We start from the raw sequence: 27,401 nt of genomic DNA, 5'->3' as shown, positions 1-27,401 counted from the left end.
TGCAGGATATTTCAGAGACTGCTGGGAGTCATTGCGGTACAAGTAAACACATGGATTGTGTTAGGGTAGCTAAGAATAGAAATAGGTGCATGTATACTTGCCTGTACACCAATGCTAGGAGTTTAGTAAATAAATTTGATGAATTTGAGGTATTGCTCAAAACATCAAAGGCAGATATTGTTGGGATATCATAGACGTGGTGTCACACAGATATAAGGAATGCAGAACTGGAATTTGGGGTGTACAACGTCTACAGAAAGGATAGACTGGATAGGAAGGGAGGAGGGGTTATGCTATTAGTTAAGAAATACATAAAATCCAAGGAAGTGAAGCCAGTGGACATCTCTGGACAGTGCAGTGTTGAGTCAGTTTGGTGTGACACAAGCATTGCGAGATCAAAATTGAGAGTAGGAGTGTGCTATAGGCCTAATGACTCTGATGAGTATAATAAGAAACTGTACAGGGAAATAGTGGGCCAGTAAATCGGAGAGTCTTATAATGGGAGATTTTAATTTCCCAGATATTGACTGGAATTTGGGGGCTGGTCACTCACACACTATCAAGGCTTTTGTGGATTTATTGGATGATTGTTTTCTACATCAGCATGTTCAGGAGACAACTAGAGTGAGGAATACTCTTGATTTGATTATCAGCAGTGATTCTTCATGCATTAAGAATCTGCAGATAAATGAACCACTAGGTGGCAGTGATCACGGTTTGCTGAAGTGGGATTTACTCAAAGAGGTAACTACCATTAGGGGTAAAGGCAAGGGTTATTGCTTTCGTAAAGGCGACTACGATGGACTGAGACAGTATTTAAATTCTATACAATGGGACCAAATGATGATGTTACCAACAGCAAATGCAAAATGGGAAGCATTCAAAGAACTTATCTTGGAAGCTACTAGGCTTTACATACCAACTAAGAAATATTGTTCAAGGTTTAGGCCTAAATGGATGTCAGGTGAACTAATGAGGCATATGGCAGAGAAGAAACATGCATGGGATACATACAAATTAACACATGACACAGAAGCCTATGATAGATACAAGTTGATCTGTAACCAAGTTACAAAGGAATTTAGGCAGGCGAAGGCAGATTACGAGAAATCTTTGGCAAGGGATGCAAAGAAAAACAGCAAAGAGTTCTTTACTTATGTAAACTCTAGAAGGAAGGGGATGAATCAGATTGGTCCACTTGATATCGATGGGTCAACGGTTGATGATCCTGCTCAGGTAGCTAACAAACTAAATGAATATTTTGCATCGATATTCACACATGAGTTATTTAGCGAGGGGAATGCCAGAGGTGTATTCAACTCTAGCAGTAAGCTAGAGAATCTTGTAATAACTGAGAGTAAAGTGGAGGAGAAATTGTTGAAGATAAACACAAGAAAGGCACCCGGGGTGGATGGGATCTATCCAGTTATATAAAAGGAGGCAGCAGAGGAAGTAAGCAAACCCTTAGCCATAATTATGAGAGCTTCCTTGGACTCAGGGGAGGTACCCACAGATTGGAGATGTGCAAATGTGACCCCAATTCACAAATGAGGATCAAAGGCTGACACAAGTAATTATAGACCTGTGAGTTTAACTTCTGTTCCAGGAAAATTAATGGAGGTACTAGTTAAAGCAGCACTGCAGAATCATTTAGACAAGACTTCAGTTATAGCTCGGACACAGCATGGTTTTGTTAAGGGGAAGTCTTGCCTGACCAATTTGATTGGATACTATGATGCAGTCACAAAGGAACTGGATGCAGGGAATAACTTTGATATGATATACTTGGATCTTAGAAAGGCTTTTGATACTGTTGCACATGGAAGACTGCTGCATAAAGTGGAGCAGTGTGACATTGGAGGCAAATTGCTGCTGTGGATAATGGGTGACTGAGGGGAAGAAGACAGAGAGTGGTAATCAATGGACACTGCTCGTCGTGGACTAATGTTATTAGTGGAGTCCCTCAGAGCTCAGTGTTGGGTCCGTTGTTGTTTTCTGTATTTATAAATGATATTGATGATGGTATATCAAACTTGATGTCAAAGTTTGAAGACGATACAAAGGTAGGCAGGGTTGTCAAGGACACTACTGACACTATGCTGCTGCAACAGGATCTGGAAAGGTTGAGCAGATGGGCTGAGAGGTGGCAAATGAAGTTTAACATTGACAAATGTAAAGTACTACACATGGGAAACAGCAACCCCAGAGCAACGTATCAACTCTGTGGTACTACACTGACAGTGATAGGGGGTGGTTGTGCAGGCAGATATGAAGTTCTCTGAGCAGTGCAGACGGGCTGCAAAAGTAGCTCATGGTGTATTGTCAATGATATATAGGAATTTTTCTAGCAGGGATAAAGAGGTGATTATTCCCTTGTATAAGGCAATGGTCAGGCCACACCTAGAGTACTGTATACAGGTCTGGAGGCCTCATTTCAAGAAGGATGTAGAGCTGCTGGAACGAGTACAGAGAAGGGCAACAAGATTAGTGAATGGAACAAAGGGGTGCTCTTACGAAGAAAGGCTTAAGTTTTGCAAATTCCAGTGTCTGGAGACTAGGCACCAGCGAGGTGATCTGATAGAGGTGTATAAAGCCTTGAATGGTTTAAGCATGCTCAATGCTGATGGGATTCTTCCTCTAGCTCAGAAAAATCACCTGAGAGGGCATAAATTCAAACTGAGGAAAGACAGATGTAGGATAGACGTGCGGAAATTTGCCTTTAGCCAGCGGGTGGTTGGTTGGTGGAACAGACTTCCATCCCTTGTCGTGGAAGTTGATAGTCTAAATAAGTTTAAGGCTCAGCTGGACAGGTATTTTGAACGAACAGAGGGGTGAAGTGGAAGTGGTTTTTTTTTTTTTTTTTTGGCTGATGCTGCATAAGCTTGCTTTCTTGCATCAAATGCCTCTGCTAATGCTAATCACAAGTGAGAAAAATATAACTATGAATATCTTGGTCTTTCATTGATTTCCAAGCTGTCTGTTCTTTGAACCCAAATTTCCTTGCCTTTTTTTGTTTGCAATAAGAAAATTGCCTGCAATTTATTTCAAGGTCTCCTTATAACTCAGAAGCTTTGCAAAAACTGTTTTTCTATGATGATAAACTAGGTTAAAACATGAATATATAGAAAACCATGATTTATGTGCAAGAGATCTCCACATCACAAGTGTGGAACGATGATAGAATGGCAGGCATCAAATAAATGCAAAGCACAATAAGTAAAAATTTAAAACCTCCCCAAAATGAGACTTTTTTTTTTTGTTACATTCTCAAGGGGAAGAGTGAGAAACAAATGAGTATATTTATGTGACAATACACATATATGCATTTGGGGTTTTTCCCCTATGAGTGGGGAATAAAACATTTAAAGCCAGAAGTGACTTCATTACACAGGTGAGAATATTTCCTATTATATTAACTCATTGGCAAAGTCTGTAGTGTACTCCAGCAGCAGTACGTAGAGTGTCGGCTGCATCAGAAACTCGCTTTATCAGCTTCTTGAATAGACAGTAGACAAATCCACTGTAATTATTCATATGTCATTTGTGAGGGTTGGGCATTTTATGATGTCATAAAGTGCCTAATTCCACCTTGGTGCCACTCAGTCATATTGACAGAAATATGTCACTTACCCCTTTCGCTTGTGGTTTTTGTGTCCTTTAAAAGAGTGGGAGTGAATATTTTTGATTTGCAATCTCTCAGTAGAAATGGAAAAAGTGTGCTGACTTTTTTCATGGAAAATAACCTAGTAAGAAGTGAATTGTGTTTCAATTGCAATTATAATTTTCAGTTAAGTCAAAATAAGAGATATTGTGAGAGTTATGATGTACAAAGTGCACTAGAAATGTGTCAAAAATGTTTAAAAGATATGTGTGTTTGATAGACAATTACTTTGAAAGACCCCAACTGTCAAAGTAATTAATCGACATAATTTATTTCTAGTCCTTACAGCAAACTTTTGTCAAATCAACAACAGATTAAATAATAATACCTATGTGAAATATTATAAATAAATGTGCAATATACTTTGAAATTCATAGAAGAACCAATTTGGTTAAGTGATATTGGTAACAACTACCAGTTCAAGTAAACGAAACTCTGCTAATAAAATTGAAATTTGAGAGAGGATGCAACCTAGTCAAAATGTCACTTTTCAGTATATATGAATGAATGGAATCAGATCAAAGTTTTACTTAACATTCATAAAGAACCAAAATGGCACAACCATAATCCAAGATTAATGCCTAGCCTACAACCATTTAATGGTGAAACATAAAGAATGCTTTGTTGATCCTGTTTCAAGGGCACATACAAACAACATTGGGCAAGAATGGAAATGGTTAAAATCCCAGACCAAACACGTAAACGGAAATTCCAAATGGTTGGCTCAGAAATATATCAATGAATACCTCGAGACAAATACAGATGTGCTTTAGGTGATGTTTTTGACAACATTATAGACCAGGAAAAAAAATATATCTCCTTTGGCTGATCATTTACTTTTTGTTGTTTTCTTTTTATGTTTTTTTTTTTTTTCTTTTTTCTTTTATATCCTACAATAATTTTTTTTCAACTGATTTTTGTTAAACGTTTTCAAATTTACATTGAAAACATTAACAAAAATGCAAGTAGTCATAGTGATTAGCATCACTATGACCACTTGCATTTTCAAGATGAACAGTTATAATAAACTTGGGTAAAATCCACATCAGAAGGAAAGTTTTGTTTCAGAATAGGTGGGGAACAAGAGATGCAATAGGTGTAGTGTGATGAGAATATTAACAAATAGACATCTGGAAGTGAACAAATATTAGCATTAGTAGAGGCACATGATGCAAGAAAGCAAGCTTATATAGCATCAGCCAAAAAAAAAAAAAAAAAAACCTTTCCATTTCACTAATCCATTCGTTCCAAATATTTGTCTAGTTCTGCCTTCAATTTATTGAAACTATGAGGGTGGTTCAATAAAGAATTGTCCTCACCTACTTCCACATATCACAGAGTCATGATATTTTGTGTGTAGCATCATATATATCTCTGTACTAAAGGTGTAAAATTTCAGCCTTGTCTTAATTTGTTTATCTCTTATGGAGCTGAACGTGTGATGAAGTAGCATCATGGACAAAGTTGAAGCCAGAGCTGTAATCCAGTATCTGTTCTTGAAGGGGAATTCTCCTAAAGAAATCCACGAGAACATGACTGCTGTATATAAGGATGAAGCCCCCATCCTATGGCATTGACAGTTTAGGTGTGGTTGTCCCCATTCAGCCATTGATGACAACACGATCGGATAATTCGAGTTAGGTGCCTCCGTAGCCAGGTGGGAAGGAGCAGCAGTGCGTAGCACACGCTTCTTGATTAGACTGGGGTTCGAGCCCGTCACCACCAAATACGGAAGATGCGGAAAGGTCAAGGAAGGACCACCGCAGATCCCGGAGCAATATGGCCTTAGTTGCTAGTGCTCCTAAAAACCAATAAACAAAACAATAAACAAACATAATTCGAGTTGTTAATCAAGGAAGATCGCCGGATATCTGTGCGTGGATTGTCCCAGGAGGTGAAGATTAGTGTGGGCTGGGCTCTGTTGAAACAGTCCTTCACGACCAACTCTATTTACGGAAATTGAGTGCAAGATGGATTCCCCGATTATTGACTGGTTTCCGGAAGGCTGATCGACAACAGAAATTACAAGAGTTGTTAGCCCTGTGCCAAAAAAAAATGAGGAAGACTTTTTCTCTCGTCTAGTCACTCTGGATGAAAGTTGGATACACAATTTCGACCCTGAAAGTAAAAAATAGTCCATGGAATGGGGACATTATGGTTCCTCACCCCCTAAGGAGGCAAGAGTCCAAGCATCAGCAGGAAAGGTCTTGCTGACAGTGTTTTGGGATGAGAAAGGCGTAATAATGACTGATTACGCTGAAAGGTAGAACGATTACAGGTGACTATTATGCCAACTTACTCACAAAATTATGGGATAAAATCAAAACATGTAGGTATGGCATGCTGTCCAAAGGGGTGAGAATGCTTCAAGACAATGCCCCAGTTCACACCTCTGAAATTGCAAAACCACAAGCAGCCACTTGTGGATATGAAATACTGCCCCATCTAGCCTGTTCACCCGATCTTGCACCATCGGACTTCTTGTTTCCTTCACTCAATCATTTCTTTCGAGATCCACTATTACTGCAGTCTTGTCTAGGTGATCCTGCATCACCTCTTTAACCAGTGACTCCATTATTTTCCCCAGAACAGAAGTTAAATTAACAGGTCTATAATTATTTGTCACCTTTTGTGAATTGGGGATACATTTGCACATCTCCAGTCCATGGGGATCTCCCCTGAATCTAAGGATGCTCTCATAATTATGGCTAAGGGTTTGCTAACTACCTCACTGCTTCCTTCGATATAACTTGATAGATTCCATCCATCCTAGGTGCCTTTTCTATGTTTAACTTCAATAATTTCTCTTCAACTTTGCTCTCGGTTATTACAAAATCACTTAGCTCCCTGTTGGAGTTTGATAAACTTCTGGCATTCCTCTCCTTGAATAACACCTCGTGTGAATGTAGATGCAAAATACTCATTCAGTTTATTAGCTACTTGAGCAAGATCATCAATAGTCGAACCATCTATGTTAAGTGGACTAATCTGATTCATCCCCTTCCTTCTAGAGTTTACATAAATAAAGAACTCTGTGCTGTTTTCCTTTGCATCCTTTGTCAAATATTTCTTGTAATCTGCCATAGGCTTCTGTGTCGCTTGATAATTTATATGCATCCCATGCATTTAAAGCCTCATTAATTCATCTTACATCCATTTAGACCTGAACCTTGAACAGTGTTTCTTAGTTGGTATGAAAAGCCTAGTAGCTTCCAAGATTAAGTCCCTGAAGGCTTCCCACTTAGAATTCACCGTTGGTAACATCATCAGTTGGTCCCACTGTATAGAATATAAACTGTTTGAGACCACTGTAGTCACATTTAAGAAAGCAAAAACCCTTCCATTTGCCCTTGATGCTAGTTACATCTTTAAATAAATCCCACATCAGTGCGCTGTGATCACTGTCACCTAGTGGTTCCTTTATTTGCAAATTCTTTATCCATGAATAATCACTGCTGATAATCAGATCAAGAGTATTACACCCTATGGATGCCCCTCAAACATGTTGCTGTAGAAAACGATCCTCCAATAAATCCACAAAAGTCTTCCTAGCATGTGATTGACCAACCCACAAGTACCAGACAATATCTGAAAAACTTAAAATCCCTCATAAGACATTCTGATTTACTGGCCCACTATTTCTCTGCACAACTGTTTGTTGTACTCATCAGAATCATTAGGCCTATAACACACTTCTACTCTTATTTTCCCCTTCCCAATGTTTGTCCCACCAAACACTCAGCATTGCACTGTCCACCCATGTCAACTGGATGCGCTTCCTTAGATTTTGTGTTTATTAACTAACAGCATAACCCCTCCCTCTTCCTACCCTGCCTGTCCTTTCTGTACACGTTGTACTCCCCAAATTCCAATTCTGCACTGCTTATATCTGTGTGGCACCATGTCTCTGATATCCCAACAATATCTGGCTTTGATGCCTTGATCAGTACTTCGGTTTATCAAATTTGTTTGCTGTACTTCTAGCATTGGTGTTCATGCAAGTATACGTTCACCTGTTCTTGCTCTTAGTTACTCTAACACGGCCCATGTATTTACTTGTTCCATGATGACTCCCAGCAGCTCATGAAATCCCCAGCAACTTGCTCTCTAGGCTTCTGCTCATTACTATAGAATCAGTGCAAGAATCACTTTCGCCTCTGTATGCAGCTACTGTTAATCTTTTAGTCTGTGAATCCCCACAATCTAGCAGTATTCCGACCCACCTAACACTGCCTCGATAGCATCAGCAAATATTTTTGCACCCTTTCTATTTAAGTGTATCCCATCCCTGTAAAAGCGATCTGTATTGTTAGCAAGCACAGACCATGCCGAAAAAGATTTTACCCCACGAGCCTTGCACAGTCTCTCCAGGGCCAAATTCATTGACAATGCCCTCATCATATACTCCCTCCTATTGTGTCTGGGCAGAAATGCAGACACTTTCATTTTTTTTTTTTTTTTTTTTGAAAACCCCAAACACGAGAGGTATTAGAACCTATAGTACTTAGTACTGTGCTTGGGTTGGAGGTTGAGAAGACGAAAGAAGATGTTTGTTGACATTAGACTTGAACTTCTGTAGACTGTAATTTTCAGGAAATACGTGTGAAGGAAGGTTGTTCCAGAAAACGGCAGTTGAATGAATAAACGAGGAAGATGAGAAGTTGGACAGTAAATGGACGTTGGCTGGTGGCAGCACGTGTTTGGACTGTTTTGAAAGAGAGAGTGGGAATTATAGAAGCCAATTCAGAAGAACAGTGCCCATGGAAGTATCTGTAGAAAGGGCATGCAGCAGAAACGGTACATTTATGAGACAGTGAGTGGAGAGACTCTGTTAGAGAGGAGTCGTTAATTAACCTAACTGCCCTCTTCTGAATGGAATCTAGAAGCCTGAGAGGGGTTTTGGGGGCACTGCCCCAGATGTGGGAACAATATTCCATGGTAGGGCGGATTTGTGATTTGTACAGAGTGAACAGCTGTTTGGAAGAAAAGTAACGCCAAGAGCGAAACAGAAAACCAAGTTTTTTAGATGCAGAGGAAGCAATATTTGTAATGTGCTTGTGCCAAGAGAGATTAGAAGTCAGAGTAATCCCCAAAAGAGGTACATTATTTTGCCTAGAAATCATAGTATCACCAAAGATAAGCGTAGGAGCTGAAGAATCCTTTTTGTGAGATATAAGACAAGACTGAGTTTTAGAAGGATTGAAATCAACTAAGTTCTCTTTGCCCCACTGGAGAATTACATGAAGATTGGCATTTAAGGAATTGGTAGCGGAAATTCAAGAAGTTGAAGCTGATTGAGCAGGGCAAGGTTTTACAAAATGGAAAGTGGATTGCAATGTGCTATCATCGGCAAAACTATGGATAGGATTTCCAGTCAATGGAAGAAGGTCATTAATATACAAGAGGAAAAGAGTAGGGGAAAGAACTGAACCTTATGGGACACCAGCATTAGTGGAGAAGTTAGAAGACAGAGAACCATCTATGATCACCCTCAGTGAGCGGTCAGAGAGAAAAATGGGTAACCAATTGCAAAAAACAGTTGGCAAACCATAAGATGGAAGCTTGTTTATAAGTCCTTTATGCCAAACATGATCGAAAGCCTTTGAGATGTCAAGAGCAACTGATTGTGTTTCACCAAACTTTTCCGTTGAATTTGTCCCTATATGGGTAACATAAGCCAGAATATCACCAGTGGATCGAGACTGACGGAATCCATACTGGCAATCGTTGATCAGATTGAAGGTTTCTAGGTAGTTTAAGAGTTGGCGGTTAATTGATTTCTCCATTACTTTATAAAGAGTAGAAGTAATTGCAATGGGACGATAATTGGATGGGATGGATTTGTCACCCTTTTTAGGAACTGGCTGGATAGACCAAATTTCCAAGCAGAAGGAAAAACACCTTTGGAATAAGAAAGTGAAAAAAGTTGGCAAAGAACAGGAGTAAGTTCAGGAGCACAGGTTTTGAGTACAAGTGGAGAAATATCATCAGGACCTGGAGCTTTCTTAGTATCGAGATTCATCAAAATCCTTCTGACATCCTTTTGATGGAAGACCCCAGGAGGCATTGAATGGAGCATGTTGGGAATGGTGGGAGGTGTTTTACCAAGATCGTTAATACAAGAGTTGGACGGCATCTCCGTAGTCAGGTGGGAAGGAGCAGCAGTGTGTAGCACACGCTTCTTGATTAGACCGGGGTTCGAGCCCGTCACCACCAAATACGGAGGATGCGGAAATGTCAGGGAATGACCACCACATATTCCCGGAGAAATATGGCTTTAGTTGCTAATGCTCCTAAAAACCAAATAACAACAACAACATGAGTTGGAAGAATAATGGGATGCTAGCAGGTCCGCTTTATCCTTGACTGAAGTGGGAGCAGAGATGGGCAAAAGTTGCGGCCAATAGCTTTGGCAAGAGACCAGAATGCTCAGCTACCATTAGGGCAAGAAGCAAGTTTTCTACTCTTATCCGATTCAAAATCTAGTTTGGCCTGATTATTGACTGCTTTACAATTGTTGCGAGCTTTGGTATAGGCAGAAAATGTAACTGAAGAATTGGAAACAAGCCAATTATGATATGCAATGTTCTTCCCTTGAACAACCGTAGCATATTTATTGGAAAACCTAGTTTAGATAAAGGACAAGATTTTAAAGTGGAGTGTGGAATAAAGGATTCCATTCCTACAAGAATAATTTCACTGACACAATCTGAGCAAACATTGACATCAGAAGTTTTGAAACAGTAATCCGACCAAGGAAAACAAGAAAAGAAATCTTGCAGGTCATCTCATTTTGCATTCTTGTAATGTCAAACAACACGAGGTTGGGAATATCCATGAGATAAAGGCTCCATTGGAGAAGAGACAATCACCAAGTTGTGATCTGAGGTACCTAAAGGACCACTCACTTCGACAGTGTACTTAGAAGGGTTGTTTGTGAGAAAAAGATCAAGCGTGTTGGCTGTATGGTTGGGATTGTCCGGTATTCTTGTAGGTAAATGAACAAACTGTGCAAGGTCATTAGAAATTGCAAAAGCCTCAGCATCTCAACCAGCTGGGTCGGTGTGACTAGAAAATGGAAGCCAGCTGGAGTTGTGCATTAAAATCACCAAGGAAAATTACCTCACTGTTAGGAAAGTTGGACTGGAGAAAGTCAAATTGCAAAGAGAGGAAGTCAAAGTGCTGCAAGTGATTAGTGGAGTTGGGAGAACGGTAGAGACAACAGATGAATTTCACACAATGAGGTAGAGAGATTTTAATCCAGAGAAGATTGAAAAGAGGAGATTCTGAATTACCAAGTCTCTGACAGGGAATATCGGAACGGACATATGCACAAGTACCACCGTCGAGGCAAAAGAAAGGAATCATACAGCAAATAATTTGGACAACTGTGATGAGCAGTAGGTTGAATCAACTGATAACTGAGATTCTGTCAGAAAAAGTACATGGGGTTTGGCAGACTGCAAGTGGAAATGGACATCGTTTAACCCTAAATCGCGACTTTTTTTCAGCATTGACCTGTACTTGTTAAGTAAAACTGCAGATCTCTTACTCTTAAGGTCATTAGGGCCAAAGTGTACAACAATATCGCCTTTTGTGCCCTTAAAAGATATCTGCCCTACAACGTCATCAACTTTTGTCCCTGGTAGGCATACCCTGGTCCTGTTCCACCTATCCTTTTTGCATAATTGATTTTTTACTGTAATAATTTTTCATTAATCTTTTTTTATTCATTTTAATTTCCGGAGAGTATCATACGAAAGTTTTCTGTGTATCATATCGAGGATAAATTTCTTTTATCCTTTTACAAATATTGATAGCAATGTGGAACGTATTGAGCACCATAGCTCTGTTATTTTCCATCTTATTAATTTTTTATATATATACAGTCCATTCCGGTTAATTGGGACACATCGGGACTAGTGCATTTTGGCCCGATTAAGCGGCTGCCCCAATTATCCGAAGTTTCTCGTAAATAGTTAAAAATACAATGTACTCCCCCCCCCCTTTACAATTGGTTCACTGTTCAATCAAATCACGTTACGATGGAGTCAACGTTGTAAAGTACCGTTCACTATACGATGTATAATAAGCGCCAGTCATTGTGATCACGTTTGTGAATTGAATTTTAATTCTATTAAACAGCGATTCTAATTAGCAAAAATAGGAGGAATATTATCCACATGCTATAAAAGTAAAGATTAAGCACAAATTTACCCTTTATTACCTTACCAATTAAAAAATTAAATGATATGTGAAATTCAGAAGAATATACGATATAATCGGAAGAATTAATACGTACTGTAATATGTACATACTAACTAAACTAGTTGACATTTCTGTTCACTGTCATTTGTGGGTGGGGGTTAAAATTTAAAACAGTAAAAAGATAAGCAATCAATAACAAAGAACACTGCACACACAAATTGCAAGTAACACGATACGCGCAAGTGAGAACGGAGTAACAAATTACGAAGCTTTAAAAATAGGAATGAAGAGAAGATTATGAAAATTATTTTTTTATATGATTGAAGATTTCATGGAAGTGTAAACACATTTTACCATAACCCACAGAATTCCAGCTGTTGGTATTATCGCAAATTCAATAAGATCGAGTTTACTATCGGTTTATGACAGATTTCACTAACACAAAAGCCCAATAAACATGTGACCGCTAATTGTTTTTATTGTTTTATGGTTGTGACCTCCAGAAATCCGACCGAACTACGTGGTACGGTCGGAGACAATCGTAGGGTAATCTCCAGTGCTGTGGTCTCCTGCCCCGATTAAACGGCATTTTGTCCCAATTAAGCGAAGTAAACCCTGGTTATTTTCTCGATTGGTTTCTGTTTTTTAAGATTTGCCCCAAATAAACGGCTGCCCCGATTAACCGGTGGCCCAAATAACCGGAATCCACTGTATATATATATATATATATATATATATATATATATATATATAGAAGAAATAGTTAAGGAGGCCTTTAATAAAGGAAATGTGGATGTGGGAGAGTTATATGGGGGTGAAGATGAGGGAAAAGAAAGGTTACTGAAAGTTATATTAGCAGATGATATGGCATTGGGGGCAGATTTTGAGGAATGATTGCAGAAATTGGCTAATGGCTGTGGTATCCAACCTTTTCCAGTACAAGGGCCATATTGAAAGTTAGATTTGTTTTGTAGGTCGCACTGAGTGATTTGAGAAAAATTAGTAATGCATTTTCCATTTTCGTGTTAATGTTTTTTTATTATTATTATCATTATCTATATGGTGCAAGGAAGCCCGGTGCTTTTTCTGCACCGGGCTTCCTTGCACCACCAGCCAAAAAAAAATTTATGAGTTGCCGAGAGAGAGAGAGAGAGAGAGAGAGAGAGAGAGAGAGAGAGAGATATGAATGATGATATCCAGCTTTAGGACCCTGGGTGTGCCAAGCCCATACTCACCAGATGTGAGCCCCTGTGGTTGTTTTCAGGCTATATATGAAAAATGCAAATTCCCAATGCTTATGTGCAACAAATCTGTCAGTGTTTTTTTTTTTTAGATTTTATTAAAATTATAAAAATGACTTATTTTTTTAAAAAATACTTTACTCTTGGGGTTTTTTTTTTTTTAAATACCTTACAATCTGAAAAGGATCACTGCTTTTGAATATTAAGGTGAATAAATAAATATAATGATACACCTAAAATGGAAAATATTCAAAAATTTTATTAAGTACAATACACATTTACTGAACCAAACTTTTTTAACATTTAATGAGATGATTGAGGCTAAACGTTTTTAGATAATTGTTCAAAATTTGTGATGCCAATTCTCAGCATCACAAATTTTGAACAGAATGAATAATACAGAATGAAGATGCTCATCTATTATTCTGTTTCTTTTTAAATATTTATTTGATTATATGCGTGAAACAATTTGCTCACAAACATACGTTGATCCGAACAGAGTACCCATTTTCATGGTATTTTTTTTTATTAGTGGAAAATATTCAGATGGGAGAGCCTTGTAGAATTCAGTAATTTATTTTTGCAATCCGTATACTTATTTTTGAACCATGTTTTGGCTTAGAGATCAATAAGTTCAAGTTGCAAGCTGGGATTGTAGTTTTCAGCCATAGAAGTAAATGGATTCTCAAACAAGCTTATTTTTTTTTTCATGGGATCTTATATCAGCAAACCAACTTTCAAAATTGTCAAAAAACTGATTGTAATAACTAGAGGCAATGATTCTTTTGAAATAAGTGTCTCTCTTAGCTAGATACAATCTTCAAAGTGAACTAAATTATCTCCTTCAATTTGGGATATAAATAATGACAACTTATTCTGAAATGATGTCACCATACAAATCAGAGACAAATTTTCCTTTGCCTTGTAGTTTTAAATTAAGACCATTTAAATGACTAGAAATGTCTGTAAGAATTGCAAGATCAAACAGCCACTCTATATTTGATTGTTGTTTTATTGGTTTCCCTTTTTATGTCATAAAAATATCAATTTCATGTTGCAGTTTAAATAAACGATATAACACTTTGCCACGACTAAGCCATCTCACTGCACTATGTAAAATTACATCTTCGTATTCAGCTTCAATTTCTAACTGTTAAATCATACGGTGATTAAGGCTATGTTTGATATTATAAAATTTACAGTTGAAATAATCATGTTCATAAGGTGTGTTGGATCCAACACATTCCCACACAGGGCTTCTTGATGCACAATGAAGTGAATTCCAATCTGAGGTTCAGCTTCGATATCTGTCGTTTTCTTGGTTATTCTACCTATACACCTAATGTTTTTTACCAATCAAATTTTTTTTTTTACCATCAGTTGTGACTCCTACCAGGTTTTTAATATTTAATCCTAACTTTTCAATAGATTGGAAAAAATTTTCAAAGCAATTTTCACCTGTAGTTCTGTGTATACTCTGTAGATCAGCTAAATCTTAAACTGGTACAAAATTATCATTAATTCCAGGTATGAAGATAAGGACATAGTCCTTATCTTCATACCTGGAATGAAGGCTGGGCTATGTCGTTTATATCAATACTGTCATCCAGTGCCATACTAAAATATTTCATTTGTTTTATGCTTTCCAGAAGTTGTTTGAACAGATTCTTTCCAATATCTTCTACTCTTTGCATAATTGTTTGTCGAGACAAACTAATGCCTTGTATCATTGTTCGTTTCTCCGGAAAAATTTCTTCCACAGCTTTAAACAAAAAACTTTTAACAAATTCACCATCACTGAATGGTTTACTTTCAAAAGTGATCAATTGCACAATTTGATATTTAACTGGCACTTACAGCAGATAAATTTCTTGATTGATACATTTCAGTGTGTTTTGTTTTCTTAATTCCAATATCTTCTACTCTTTGCATAATTGTTTGTCCAGACAAGCTACAGTATATTCTTTAAAAAGTGATACAGTATCCTTACACAACAAACAATTTCCTTTTTCGTCATACTCGATGAAGAAATAGTCTTCAGTTCACCTTTGATTAAAAACAGACTTTCCTCTTTCGGAGAATTTTTAAGGATGATTTTTTAATTCAATACAAATTAATAATAATTCAATACAATGAACAAGTTATATCAAAATAGTAGAATTTCACAATATGAAAAGATTTATACGTATATAACTGTACATATTTAGCATACATATTACTGCACTGGACTACATGTTCACATTTGATGCAGTTGAGCTCGACACTTGCATGCCTGTAAACACAGTGGTACGACTCTAAGTTGCACCACTATTTTAGTTCACTTTCCATGTGGGCCATATAAAAATTATTCACGGGCTGTGGGTTGGACACCGCTGGCCTAAAGGAAAGTTGTGACAGGTTTTCAATGAGAATAAATATTGAGAAAACAAAGGTTATGAAAGTAAGATGAGAAAGGTGTGAGTTAAATATTAAAATGGGAAAAGAGAGAATTAAACAGGTGGGTGAGTATAAGTAATTGGAAAGCTCAATGGTGGAAGAAGCAACAGAGAAAATAAAAATAAGGATTGCAGGGGTGGGAAAAAAAAAGCAGCTTTTGTGAAGCAGAGACTATGTGGGAGATTAGGAATTGGTTTGAGGAAAATATTGTTGCGATGTCTAGTATAAAAGTGAAGTTTTATGGAGTAGAGATGTGGAAGTTACCATACCCATATCGCAAAACTTCCCAAGACATTGGGAAGTTTTGCGATATGGGTATGGACAAGATTGAGATGGATTGACAGAATTGACATCTATTTAAATCAATTCCCTGCCAGTGGACACTCCTTGCCTTGTATATGTAGTTATTTTAAGTGAGAAGGTAAATTTTTTTTTATCCACAAATTTCAAAAAAATTATAATTTCAAGGCTATTGTCATGTGGATCAACAAATTTAAACAGTACTATGGAATTAAGTATTTGTCTATTAGTGGTGAAAGACTTCCTGTGATATTGCCACCATAGAGCCTTTTCAGCATAAATTTATTCAAAAGATAACTTAATTGGTTTGAGTCCTGAACAGTTTATAATACTTATACAAGCAACTTATTCTACTGGAGAAACATATGTTGGTTATAGGAAAATTCAGCACTTTCAAAAAGTGCTTATTTCCTGTTCTGTACAAAGGCCAAAATAAAGGTTAGATAAATAAGAGAATTATTTGCTGAATGGTTGCACCCTGAATTTATTCATTTATAAAAAGACATCTAAAAGAAATAAATTGTTAAAAGCTGCACAAATTCTCGACAGTGCATCTGACTATCCAGATGTAGATGAATTTCAAAGTGATAAAGATGTGGTTCTCACTGAAGCCCTGGTTTTTGCATTACTCACGCTTATTTGAGACCTTATAGAACAACGTCTGGCTGAAATAGATAATTTTTAAAAGATTTAGGAAATGGGGGCAGTGAAGTTGAGGATGAAAGACTTGTATATCAGTTGTGGACCTCATAAAACAAATGAGCCAGAGGCATTCAAATAGGTTGGGACAAGATTACAGATTAGATTAACCACAAAAATGAAAGTGCTTTTAAATTCAGACTAGTAGTGAAATTTTAATAAATTTAAAAATTGAAATACATTTTTAAATTTATTCAAAGAATAAATTCGAAGGAAAGAGGATCAAGGATCTGTTCAGACAAATTTTTGTGAAACAAGAAGATGCTGTTATATATTTTAACACATTAAATGGATTATAAAAAATTACATATTTATCTGGATTCTGCTTTTACAACATCCCACAAATGTGCTTTAGAGCAGATACTAAGCAAAGTAAAACAGACAGAAACCTACAATTTATTTATTAAAAAGTGACTCTCATATTATATCATTCATTCTGTATAATAAATCCATATGTAATTGAAAACTTATTTTAAAATATTTTTACCTTATAATCTCATTTGCGTTAATTAGTTTGGATTACTATGTTGCATGCTGTATGCATATTGAACCAGTGTGACAGTACAATGGTTTTGCCACTAGTCACCCATATAAAGAGGCCTGGATTCATGTCTTGTCATAGATTGGAGGAATCTCTAGAGGCCTCTTTTTATAGAACTGTCAGCCAATTTCAGGCAGAGGGAGTAGGGGGTTTTTCAGTCTACACAGTGGGTGTATAAATTAATCAGAAACTGCCATGTTAAGTCTTTATAATTCCCTAGACAATCTAAATAATGGACTTGATGACTATTGCAACAGAGGAGGTCTGTTTGTAGTAAAAAAAAAAAACTGTAAACTGCAGCTATTATCAACCCACTGCAGGATGGAAGCTTCCTCAGCAATTCATGTTGAGGGAAATGGACCATAATCTGCCACGCTGGTCCAGTACAGGTTGGCAGATCAACTGTATTTAGCAGTCAGGGGCTTGGACCCTGGTCTACTCGAGGAGCGTGTGCTACTGTACTCCCGCTCCTGACCACTCGGCTACGGAGGCTTATAGCAATTAACTTAAATTTTGTTAAAAATAGATGTTGGCTAAAGGATTCGTGTATGACTGGTTTGAAAGTAAAAGATGGAATTAGAAATCTGAATTCCAAAGAATTCAGAGTTCCTAGATAAATATCTGTAGGAAAGGCATGCAACAAACTCAATGTCTATGTGATAAGTGGAGAGAGTTGATTTTGTTCCTTCTTGTTTCTTCAGTCAAGTGTGAAATGTCTTTCAACTCCTGAATAGTTTGAGATTATCACTATTAATCTACTCTAAGATAATCTCAAATGAGAATTTGTTTTAATCTCTTATAAACAACTTTGTTTTAATGTATGACACTTACAGCCACTGTTATTTCAGGTTTGCGTATTATCCTAACTTTTTGTGCTGTTTATTGTTACATGGCAGAACTTTGTACTGTAAAGTATATTCTTATTAACTTGTTACTTTTATTTAGTTATTTTTATTTATTGATTTTTCAGCATTATTGCAATAGAAAGTCGTAGCAAAGATGATGACACAAAATGGCTAACGTATTGGGTAGTATTTGCTTTTTTTGGTATTGTTGAATTTTTTTCTGATATCATCCTCAACTGGCTACCATTTTATTGGCTGGCAAAGGTAAGTATATATTTGGTTTCTTTGCATTGTTTAATATTTTAATTACAATTTATGAGAATTTACAGAAGTTGTTAAGGTTAAAAATTAAGATATCAGTCACAAAACTGGTAAGACAGTTCATAATTGATTGCTTCCCGAAATAAATAACCAAATTCTGGAGGCATCTGCATTAGCAGAGGCACATGATGCAAGAAAGCAAGCTTATACAGCATCAGCAAAAAAAAAAAAAAAAAAAAACCATCCCATTTCACTGATGCATTCGTTCCAAATGTTTGTCTAGTTCTGCCTTGAATTTATTTAAGCTATCAACTTCTACAACAGATGGAAGTTTGTTCCGGCAGTCAACTACCTGCTGGCTAAAGGCAAACTTCTGCACATCTCTTCTACAACTGTCTTTCCTCAGTTTGAATCTATGCCCCCTCAGGTTTATAATTTGAGCAAGAGGAAGAATCCCATCAGCATTGAGCCTATACAATCCATTCAAGGCCTTATACACCTCAATCAGATCGCCTCGCAGGTGCCTAGTCTCCAGAAGCTGCAATTTGCAGAACTTAAGCCTTTCTTCGTAAGCACACCCCCTTTGTTCCTCTCACCAATCTTGTTGCCCTTCTCTGAACTCGTTCTAGCAACTCTACATCCTTCCTAAAATGAGGCTTCCAGACCTGTACGCAGTACCCAAGGTGTGGCTTGACCATTGCTTTATACGAGGGGATAATCACCTCCTTATCCCTGCTCGCAAAATTCCTGTATATCATTGACAGAACCCCATGACCTACTCTTGCAGCCTGTCTGCACTCCTCAGAAAACTTCATATCTGACTGCACAATTACCCCCATGTCTCTTTTATTCCCCACTACTCTGAGTGTAACACCACATAGTTGGTACATTTTCTCTGGGGTTACTGCAACCCATATGCAATACTTTGCATTTGTAAATTTTGAACTTCAGTTGCCACTTCTCAGCCCATCTACCCAACTTTTCCAGATCCTGTTGCAGCAGCATACTGTCATTACTTTTAACAACCCTGCCCACCTTTGTATCATCTGCAAACTTTGACGTTTTGCCATTTAATCATTGTAGAATGATTGAAGCATTTAAGGATTTAAAATGTTTGAGTAAACTAAATGCAAGTGGCATCTTTACTCTTTCTGAGATTGATAACACATTTACATCCAAGAGGACATAAATTAAAAAGGGATAGCTGCAGAATTTTTTTTTCATCAGTCAAAAATAAAAAATAATGATAAAATAAAATATTCATACTATTCCCATTTTCACAGGGCAATTATCCAGTTCTACTTTTAACCTGGCTAGACTCATTGCCTCTGCCAGGGTGGAAGGCATCTTATTCTGCTGTTCAAAAATCCACTGCTTGTGAGATTATACATGACTCGAGGCATTTCCGTTCCCCAAATGCATAACCTTACTTTTAGAAGCATTGAACTTTTTTACCATTTTTTTTTGGTTCGTGTATGCAATCAATCCAAGTCTTTTTGGAGCATTAGGTCTGGCTTCAGTTGTTAACTACCATTCTCACCATCCTTTAAATCAGACTTCTGTTATTCCTTGAGATTTTATACTTGCACCCCATGGTTCTTGCCTCACCTATGAGGAAAATCAGACCTTCCTCATTCATTTTGCTCATCCCCTTCAATGCCTTATACATCTCATCGACCTTCCCTTAGATGCAAACTTTGCAGTACACACTTTCTAATAAGTGTTTTATATGTTTTAATTTGTACTGTTCAATCTGGTTGCCCTTCTGAACTTTTTTTTTTTTTTTTTATGTGCTGTCTCCAGCAACAGTCATTATCTTGTATAGAGGGATAATGTCATCTATCTCCCTACTAGCAAAGATTGTTATATAAATGATCAACAGCACACCATGTGCCTTACTAGCTGCCTGTTTTCACTCTGCAGAAAATTTCATGTCAGACTGAATTGTAACCCCTAAATCTTGAACCACTTCTAGCTGTCTGAATATTTCACTTCTAACACAGAATATAATATACTCTGTGACTTCTTAAGTGAAGAAAAACAACTAGTGCCTGTTATCAATTGAATATAAATGTTAGTCTAGATTTTCACATTGTTTATATGAAGATGGCAGTACAGTAATTATGCCAGTGCCATGGACACATCTCATAATTTGTAGCACTGGCCATTGCAGCAGCTGTGACATCGGACTGCAAAGGATTAACATAAATAGTGTTTTTACCAGTCTATAAGAAGTAGGTTGAAATTTTCCTTGCCCATTCAATCTGCCCAGAGATTTTTGTCATACTCTAACGTCATTTGACCCATGAAATACCTCTTTCCCCCCCCCCCCCCCAAAATCACTATCTTGAGGGAACATTTTCACCACCTTCAGGCTTTTTTTTTTTTTTTTTTATCAGAAGCATACTCCCCATCTCCTGTCCACTCTTGCCTTTTCTGAATGCATATATTCATGAAAATGAAATTCTTCATCTCTTTGATTGGCACACGATAAGCTAAACTATGTCTGTGTTAGTAGGCTTGATTCAAAGCCTTAAATCATTAAATTTGTTGCAGCTAAGTGTTGTATAAGCAGATATTTTAGCTTGCTTCCTTGCATCATTTTGCTAGTATATTAAGATCAGAGCTTTGTTGCGACGTTTACAGAAAGGAAACTGACACCAAATAAGTCCACTTTCCTATGGTGGTGTGAATTTTTTTTTTTTTTTTTTTATGAAAACCTCAAACATGAGAAGTATTAGAACCTATAATACTTATTACCATGATGGGCTGAAGGTTAAGAAGATGAAATAAGATATTTGCTGACATTAGACTTAAATTTCTGTAGATTGCAATTTTCAAGAAATGTGTATGAAGGAAAGTTGGTTCTATGAGTTTGAAATTGGACAGTAAAATGGATGTTGACTGGTTGTAGCATGTGTTGAGACTGCTTTGGAAGAGAGAGTGGGAATTATAGAAGTCAGTTCAGAACAGTGCCTATGGAAGTATCTATAGAAAAGGCATGCAGAAGAAACAGAACATCTATTAGACAGAGAGTGGAGAGACTGGAATCTAGAAACCTGAGAGAGGTTATGGGGGCACTGCCCCAGATGTTGAAACAATATTCGATAGTAGGATGGATTTCTGATTTTCACAAGGTGATGAACACCTGTTTGAAAGAAAAGTAATGCCTAAGAGCAAAAAAAAAAAAAAAAAAGTTTTTTTTAGCTGCAAAGGAAGCAATAAATGTGTTTATGCCAAGAGAGATTAGAAGTCAGGGTAATCCCCAATAGAGGTATGGTCTTGCCTAGAAATCAGATTGTCATTGAAGATAAGTGATAGTAGCAGAAGAATCCTTTTTGCGAGATATAAGGCAGGATTGAAATCAACTAAGTTATCTTTGCCCCACTGAAGAATTACCTGTAGATCAGCATTTAAGGAATTGTTAGTGGATATTCGAGAGTTTGAAGCTGTTTGTGCAGGGTAAGGTTTCCCCTGGATTCCACCTTCTCAAACTTTAAGCTGGAATGCAATGTGCTATTATCATCAGCAAAACTATGGATAGGATTTCTGCTCAAGAGGAAGAAGGTCATTAATATATGAGGGAAAGAGTGGGAGAAAGGACTGAACTTTGAGAAGACCAGCATTAGTAGAGAAGTTAGAAGGCAGAGAGGCATCTACCATCACCCACAGTGAGCAGTCAGAGAGAAAATTGATACCCAATTACAAAAAAAACAGTTGGCAAACCACAAGATGGAAGCTTATTTAGAAGATTTTTATGCCAAACATGATCAAAAGCCTTTGAAATGTCAAGAGCAACTGCTTGAGTTTCACCAGACTTTTCCGTTGAATCTGTCCATAGTTGGGTAACATTATCCAGAATATCTCTGGTGGATCGACATTGACGGAATCCATACTGATATGGCATCCATGATTAATTTCTCCATTACTTTAGAAAGAGTAGAAGTTAGTGCAATGGGATGATAATTGGATGCAAAAGATTTTTCATAATTTTTAAGAACTGGCTGAATATGAGTCAATTTCTAAGCAGAAGGGAAAACACATTTGGAATAAGAAAGTGAAAAAAGGTGACACAGAATAGGAGTAAGTTCAGGTGAACAGGTTTTGAGAGCAATTGGAGAAATACCATCAGGATCTGGAGCTTTCTTATCATAGATTGTTCAAAATTCTTCTGACAACCTTTGGATGGAAGACCATAGGAGGTATTGAATGGAGCGTACTGTGAATGGTAGGAGGCATTTTACCAAGATGATCAATACACAAGTTGGAAGAAAAGTAGGATGCTAGCAGTTCAGCTTTATCTTTGGCTGAAGTGGCATATCTTTGGCTGGTTTTAAGAGAGGTAGGAATAAAGATGGGCAAAAGTTGCAGCCAATAGCTTGATTACCATTTGGACAAGGAGCAATTTTTTCTACTCTTAGCCTATTCGAAATCTAGTTTGCACTGATTAATAACTGCTTTACAATTGTTGTGAGCTTTAGTGTAGGTAGAAAATGAACAATTGTGATATTCTGCATTCTTATCTTGAACAGCCTTAGCACATTTATTGGAAAACCAAGGTTTAGATAAAAGAAAAGATTTTGAGGTGGAGTGTGGCATAAAGCATTCCAACCTTACAAGAATAATTTCACTGACACGATCTGCGGAAACGTTGACATCAGATGATTTGAAAGAGTAATCCGACCAAGGAAAAGAAGAAGGAAATCTCGAAGATCAACCCATTTTGCATTCTTGTAATGGGAAAACAACAACAGATTGATAATGGTTATGAGAGAAAGGCTCTGTTGGAGAAGAGACCATCACCAAGTTATGATCTGAGGTACCTAGAGGACCATTCACCTTGACCACATACTTAGAAGAATTATTTGTTTGGAAAAAGGTAAAGTGTGTTGGCTATATGGTTAGGATTGTCTGGTATTCTGGTAGGTAAATGAACTGTCTGGCTGGGTCCATGTGACTAGAAAATGGAAGCCAGGTGGAGTTGTGAACATTAAATTACCTCACTGTTAGGAAAATTGGACTGGAAAAAGTCAAATTTGAAAGATAAGAAGTCAAACAGTTCCAAGTGATTAGTAGAGTTGATGAACGATGGAGGCAACAGATGAATTTGACAGAATGTGGTAGAGAGATCTTAAGCTAGATAAGATCGAAAAGAGGAGACTCCAAATTATTAAGTCTCTGACAGGAATATCAAAATGGATATATATACAAGTACCATCTTTGAAGTGAAAGGAATCATACAGTGAATAATTCGTATATGTAGAGGTTGAATCAACCGATAACTGGGATTCTGTCAGAAAAAGTACACAGAGGTTTGGTAGACTGTAAGTGAAAATAAGCATGATTCAGATTGGAACTGAGACCATGTATATTTGTGAAATGGACAAAGAAGTGTTTGGGAGGTTTAGATCTTTTTGCAGATAAGTTTGTTCTATTAGTTTGACAATTCTTGATGTATTCTGTAGTAAGAAAAGGTGGGGAGGATATGCTGTACAAAGTAATGAAATTTTTGGATATGGCATTCACATGGCAAGAATATACTCAGTGTCTTGACACAACATGGCCTAAACAATACCCCTTGCATACATGCTACTTGGATTCCCTACAGTCACTGTCTGGCAGAGTAGAGGCAGCAAGACTATACACTAGCTGATCCAGAAGCCTCGTAGAGTTACCAATAGGTTTGGTCTGGTGGACTATCTAGTGGCTGGCCTGTGCACATTGTTTTGGAGCTGTACCCTCAAAATGTAAGGAAGATTGGGTCTCGTCATGACGTCCACAATAACCTCAGAAGACATCAATAATACTGCATGATGAGGTGGGCTGTTGTCCGAGCTTTACTCTGGAGACTAAATGTTGGTTGACAAAAGTCATTTACTACCTAGGAACTGGTTGTATGCTATGTTTTAACTGTAAAGGTTTGCAGTTATCAGGATGGTCTAGATAAGCGGTTCCCAACATTTTTTTGACTCGCGAACCCCTTTCAACACAATATTTTTAATGCGAACCACTATGCCTGTATTTTCTGAAATCATATAATATTTCTAAACTTTTATTATAAAATATTTCCAGTACTATGTTTCTATAAGCGACCTTGTGTAATAATCAAAATTATTATTAAGTATTATTTATACTTTGTAAAGCAGTTATAAGTCCAAACTAGATTTCGAACAGGCTAAGAGTAGAAAACTTGCTTCTTGTCTAAATAGTAGCAGAGCATTCTGGTCTCTTGCCAAAGCCAGTGGCTGCAATTTTTACCCATCTCTGTTGCCATATCAGCCAAAGATAAAGCTGACCTGCTAGCATCCTATTTTCCTTCCAACTCGTGTATTGATGATCTTGGTAAATCACCTCAAACCTTTCCCAGTATACTCCATTCAAGGCCTCCTGTAGTTTTCCGTCAACAGGATGTCAGAAGGATTTTGATGAATCTGATATAAGAAAGGTCCTGATGGTATTTCTCCACTTGTTCTCAAAACCTGTGCCTGCCCCTGAACTTACTCCTGTTTTGTGTTGTCTTGTTTCACTTTCTTCCAAATGTATTTTCCTTCTGCTTGGACGTTTGCTCAAATTCAGCCAATTCCTAAAAAGAGTTGAAAAATCCCTTCTACTCTTCCAAAGTAATGGAGAAATCAATTAACTGCCAACTCTCAAACTGTCTGGAAATCTTTCATCTGATCAACGATTGCCAGTGTCGATCCACTGGTGATATTCTGGCTTATGTTACCCATCTATGTACAAATTCAATGGAAACGTTTGGAGAAACTCATGCCATTGCTCTTGAAACTTCAAAGGCTTTCGATCGTGTTTGGCATAAAGGTCTTCTAAATAAGCTTCCATCCTATGGTTTGTCAGCTGTTCTTTGTAATTGGGTATCCAGTTTTCTCTCTGACTGCTCGCTACGGGTGATGTAGATGGCTCTCTGTCTTCTAATGCTGATGATCCCCAAGGTTCAGTTCTTTTTCCCACTCTTTTCCTCTTGTATAATAATGACCTTCTTCCATTGACCGGAAATCGTATATTTTGCTGTTGATAGCACGTTGCTTTCCACCTCCAGTTTGAGAAATCCTGCCCTGCTCAAACAGCTTTAACTTTTTGAGTATACACTGCCAATTCTTAAATGCAGATTTCAAGGTAATTCGACAGTGGGGCAACAAAAACTTAATTCCAATCCTTCCAAAACTCAGTCCTATCTTATATCTCACAAAAAGGATTCCTTTGCTCCTATGCTTATCTTCGATTACGTGCCGATTTCTAGGCAAGATATTGGGGATTACCCTGACATTATCTTGGGGTAATGACAAGATAATGACATTAATGTCATTATCTTGACAAGATCTTCGGGATTACCCTGACTTCTAATCTCTCTTGTCATAAAACATATTACAAATATTGCTTCCTCTGCATCTAAAAAACTTGGTTTTATGTTTTGCTCTTGGCGTTACTTTTCTTCCAAACAGCTGTTCACTCTGTACAAATCCGCCCTACCATGAAATATTGTTCCCACCTCTGGGACAGTGCCCCCAAAACCTCTCTCAGGCTTCTAGATTCCATTCAGAAGAGGGTAGTTAGGTTAATTAATGACTCCTCTCTAACAGAGTGTCTCCACTCTGTCTCATAGACGTACTGTTTCTGCTGCATGCCTTTTCTACAGATACTTCTGAATTGGCTCCTATAATTCCCGCTCTTTCAAAACAGTCTGAACACATGCCGCAACCAGTGAACATCCTTTTACTGTCCAAGTTCAATCCCACAGAACCGATGTTTCTTCTTCATTTATTCATTCAACTTCTGTTTTCTTGAACAACCTTCCTTCATACGTATTTCCTGAAAATTACAATATACAGAAGTTCAAGTTTAATGTCAACAAGTATCTTCTTTCATCTTTTCAACCTATGCATGGTACTATTATAGGTTCTAAAAAAAAGTACCCATACACAACAATGATCCTTAAGAATGAAAAAAAATTAGTATGGAAAACATTTATTTAAAAAAGGTTGTTTATGCATGGGTAATGCACTTCCATCATTTTCACTACCCAGGTAGTATGCATACATCTTTCAATTATATCTCATATTGTGAATACCTTCACGATGAGTTGCCAAGGTATTGCAGTTCCTCGAATAAGTAATGCTTCAGCTATGGAGAAGACTAATGTTACTTATTCTCAGCGGATACCACCAGCCAGGTGGCACCATTTGAAGAATGGTATGGGATAAGATACTCTGTTATCCACATACTGTCCCTGTTAGACTTTGGAAAGTAAAAAAGGTGTAGGAAAGTGATAGTAGGAGAGGAGGAGGAGGAAAGGAGCAGTTACTCCTCACATTCACCGAACTCAAACATTCATGAATCCCCCGAATAGGCAAAGCTTCCCCATTTAGGGAAGATTGTTTTTTCCTATTCGTGGTAATGAGGGCCTCATCAAGATCCCCCAGATGGCACTGCTTTGGATCTGATTGGTTCTCTTCGGTGAGTGGACAGGCACACTGGTGTTGCAATAGTGACAACCTAGTTATGAAGTACTGTATAACTCCACAATATGAGAGATGCTTGATGATGTGTATGGTTTAATCTAAAACTATTTCTTGACTAAGTGTGTAAGAGTATGAAAAAGGTTGTTTATGCATGCATCGGTTGATTATACCTCGCATTACCCATGCATAAACAACCTTTTACATACTTTTAATCAAGGAAATTTAGTCAAGAAATATATTTAGATTAAACCATGCACACCATCAAGCATTTCTCATATTGTGGAGCTATACTTCATAATTGGGTTGTCACTATTGCAATACCAGGGTACCTGCTCGCCCACCGATGAGTAAGCCAACAAGCTTCGAAACGGTGCAGTCTGGGCATCCGCTGAGAATAAGTGACATTTCTCCACTGGTGAATCGTTACTTATTCAAAGCAGTACAATACCTCAGCAACTCTTTGTGAAGGTATTCACAATATGAGATGTAATCAAACAATGCATGCATACTACCTGGGTAGTGGAAATGATGGAAGTGCAGTACCCATGCACAAACAACCTTTTTCATGGTTTCTTTAATTTTTATTTAATTTTATTTTACTTTATTATTAGTTATATTTTGTAGTTTACAATAATATACCTATGTAAATCTAAGCAGATGTCATTACAGAATTTTTAGTGCGAACCCCTTGGAACACTTTCGTGAACCCCCAGGGGTTCGCAAACCACCAGT

General features: G+C 37.4%; 1 protein-coding gene across 1 annotated transcript in view; it reads left to right on the top strand.

The window, feature by feature from the left end:
* The window catches only part of LOC150085357 (receptor expression-enhancing protein 5-like), a 73,319-nt gene that overhangs the window by 34,821 nt on the left and 11,097 nt on the right, over positions 1–27,401 (top strand). Inside the window, exon 3 of the mRNA XM_090373172.1 lies at positions 18,057–18,195. Coding sequence (XP_090229298.1) covers positions 18,057–18,195 — 139 coding nt within the window. The remainder of the gene's footprint in view (positions 1–18,056; positions 18,196–27,401) is intronic.

The sequence above is a fragment of the Mastigoproctus giganteus genome, chromosome 5, assembly GCF_048544385.1.
Source record: "Mastigoproctus giganteus isolate SK-2022 chromosome 5, ASM4854438v1, whole genome shotgun sequence".
Classification (NCBI taxonomy): Eukaryota; Metazoa; Arthropoda; class Arachnida; order Uropygi; family Thelyphonidae; genus Mastigoproctus; species Mastigoproctus giganteus.
The sequence above is the reverse complement of the archived record's forward strand: the minus strand, read 5'-3'. Positions and strand labels throughout refer to the sequence as shown.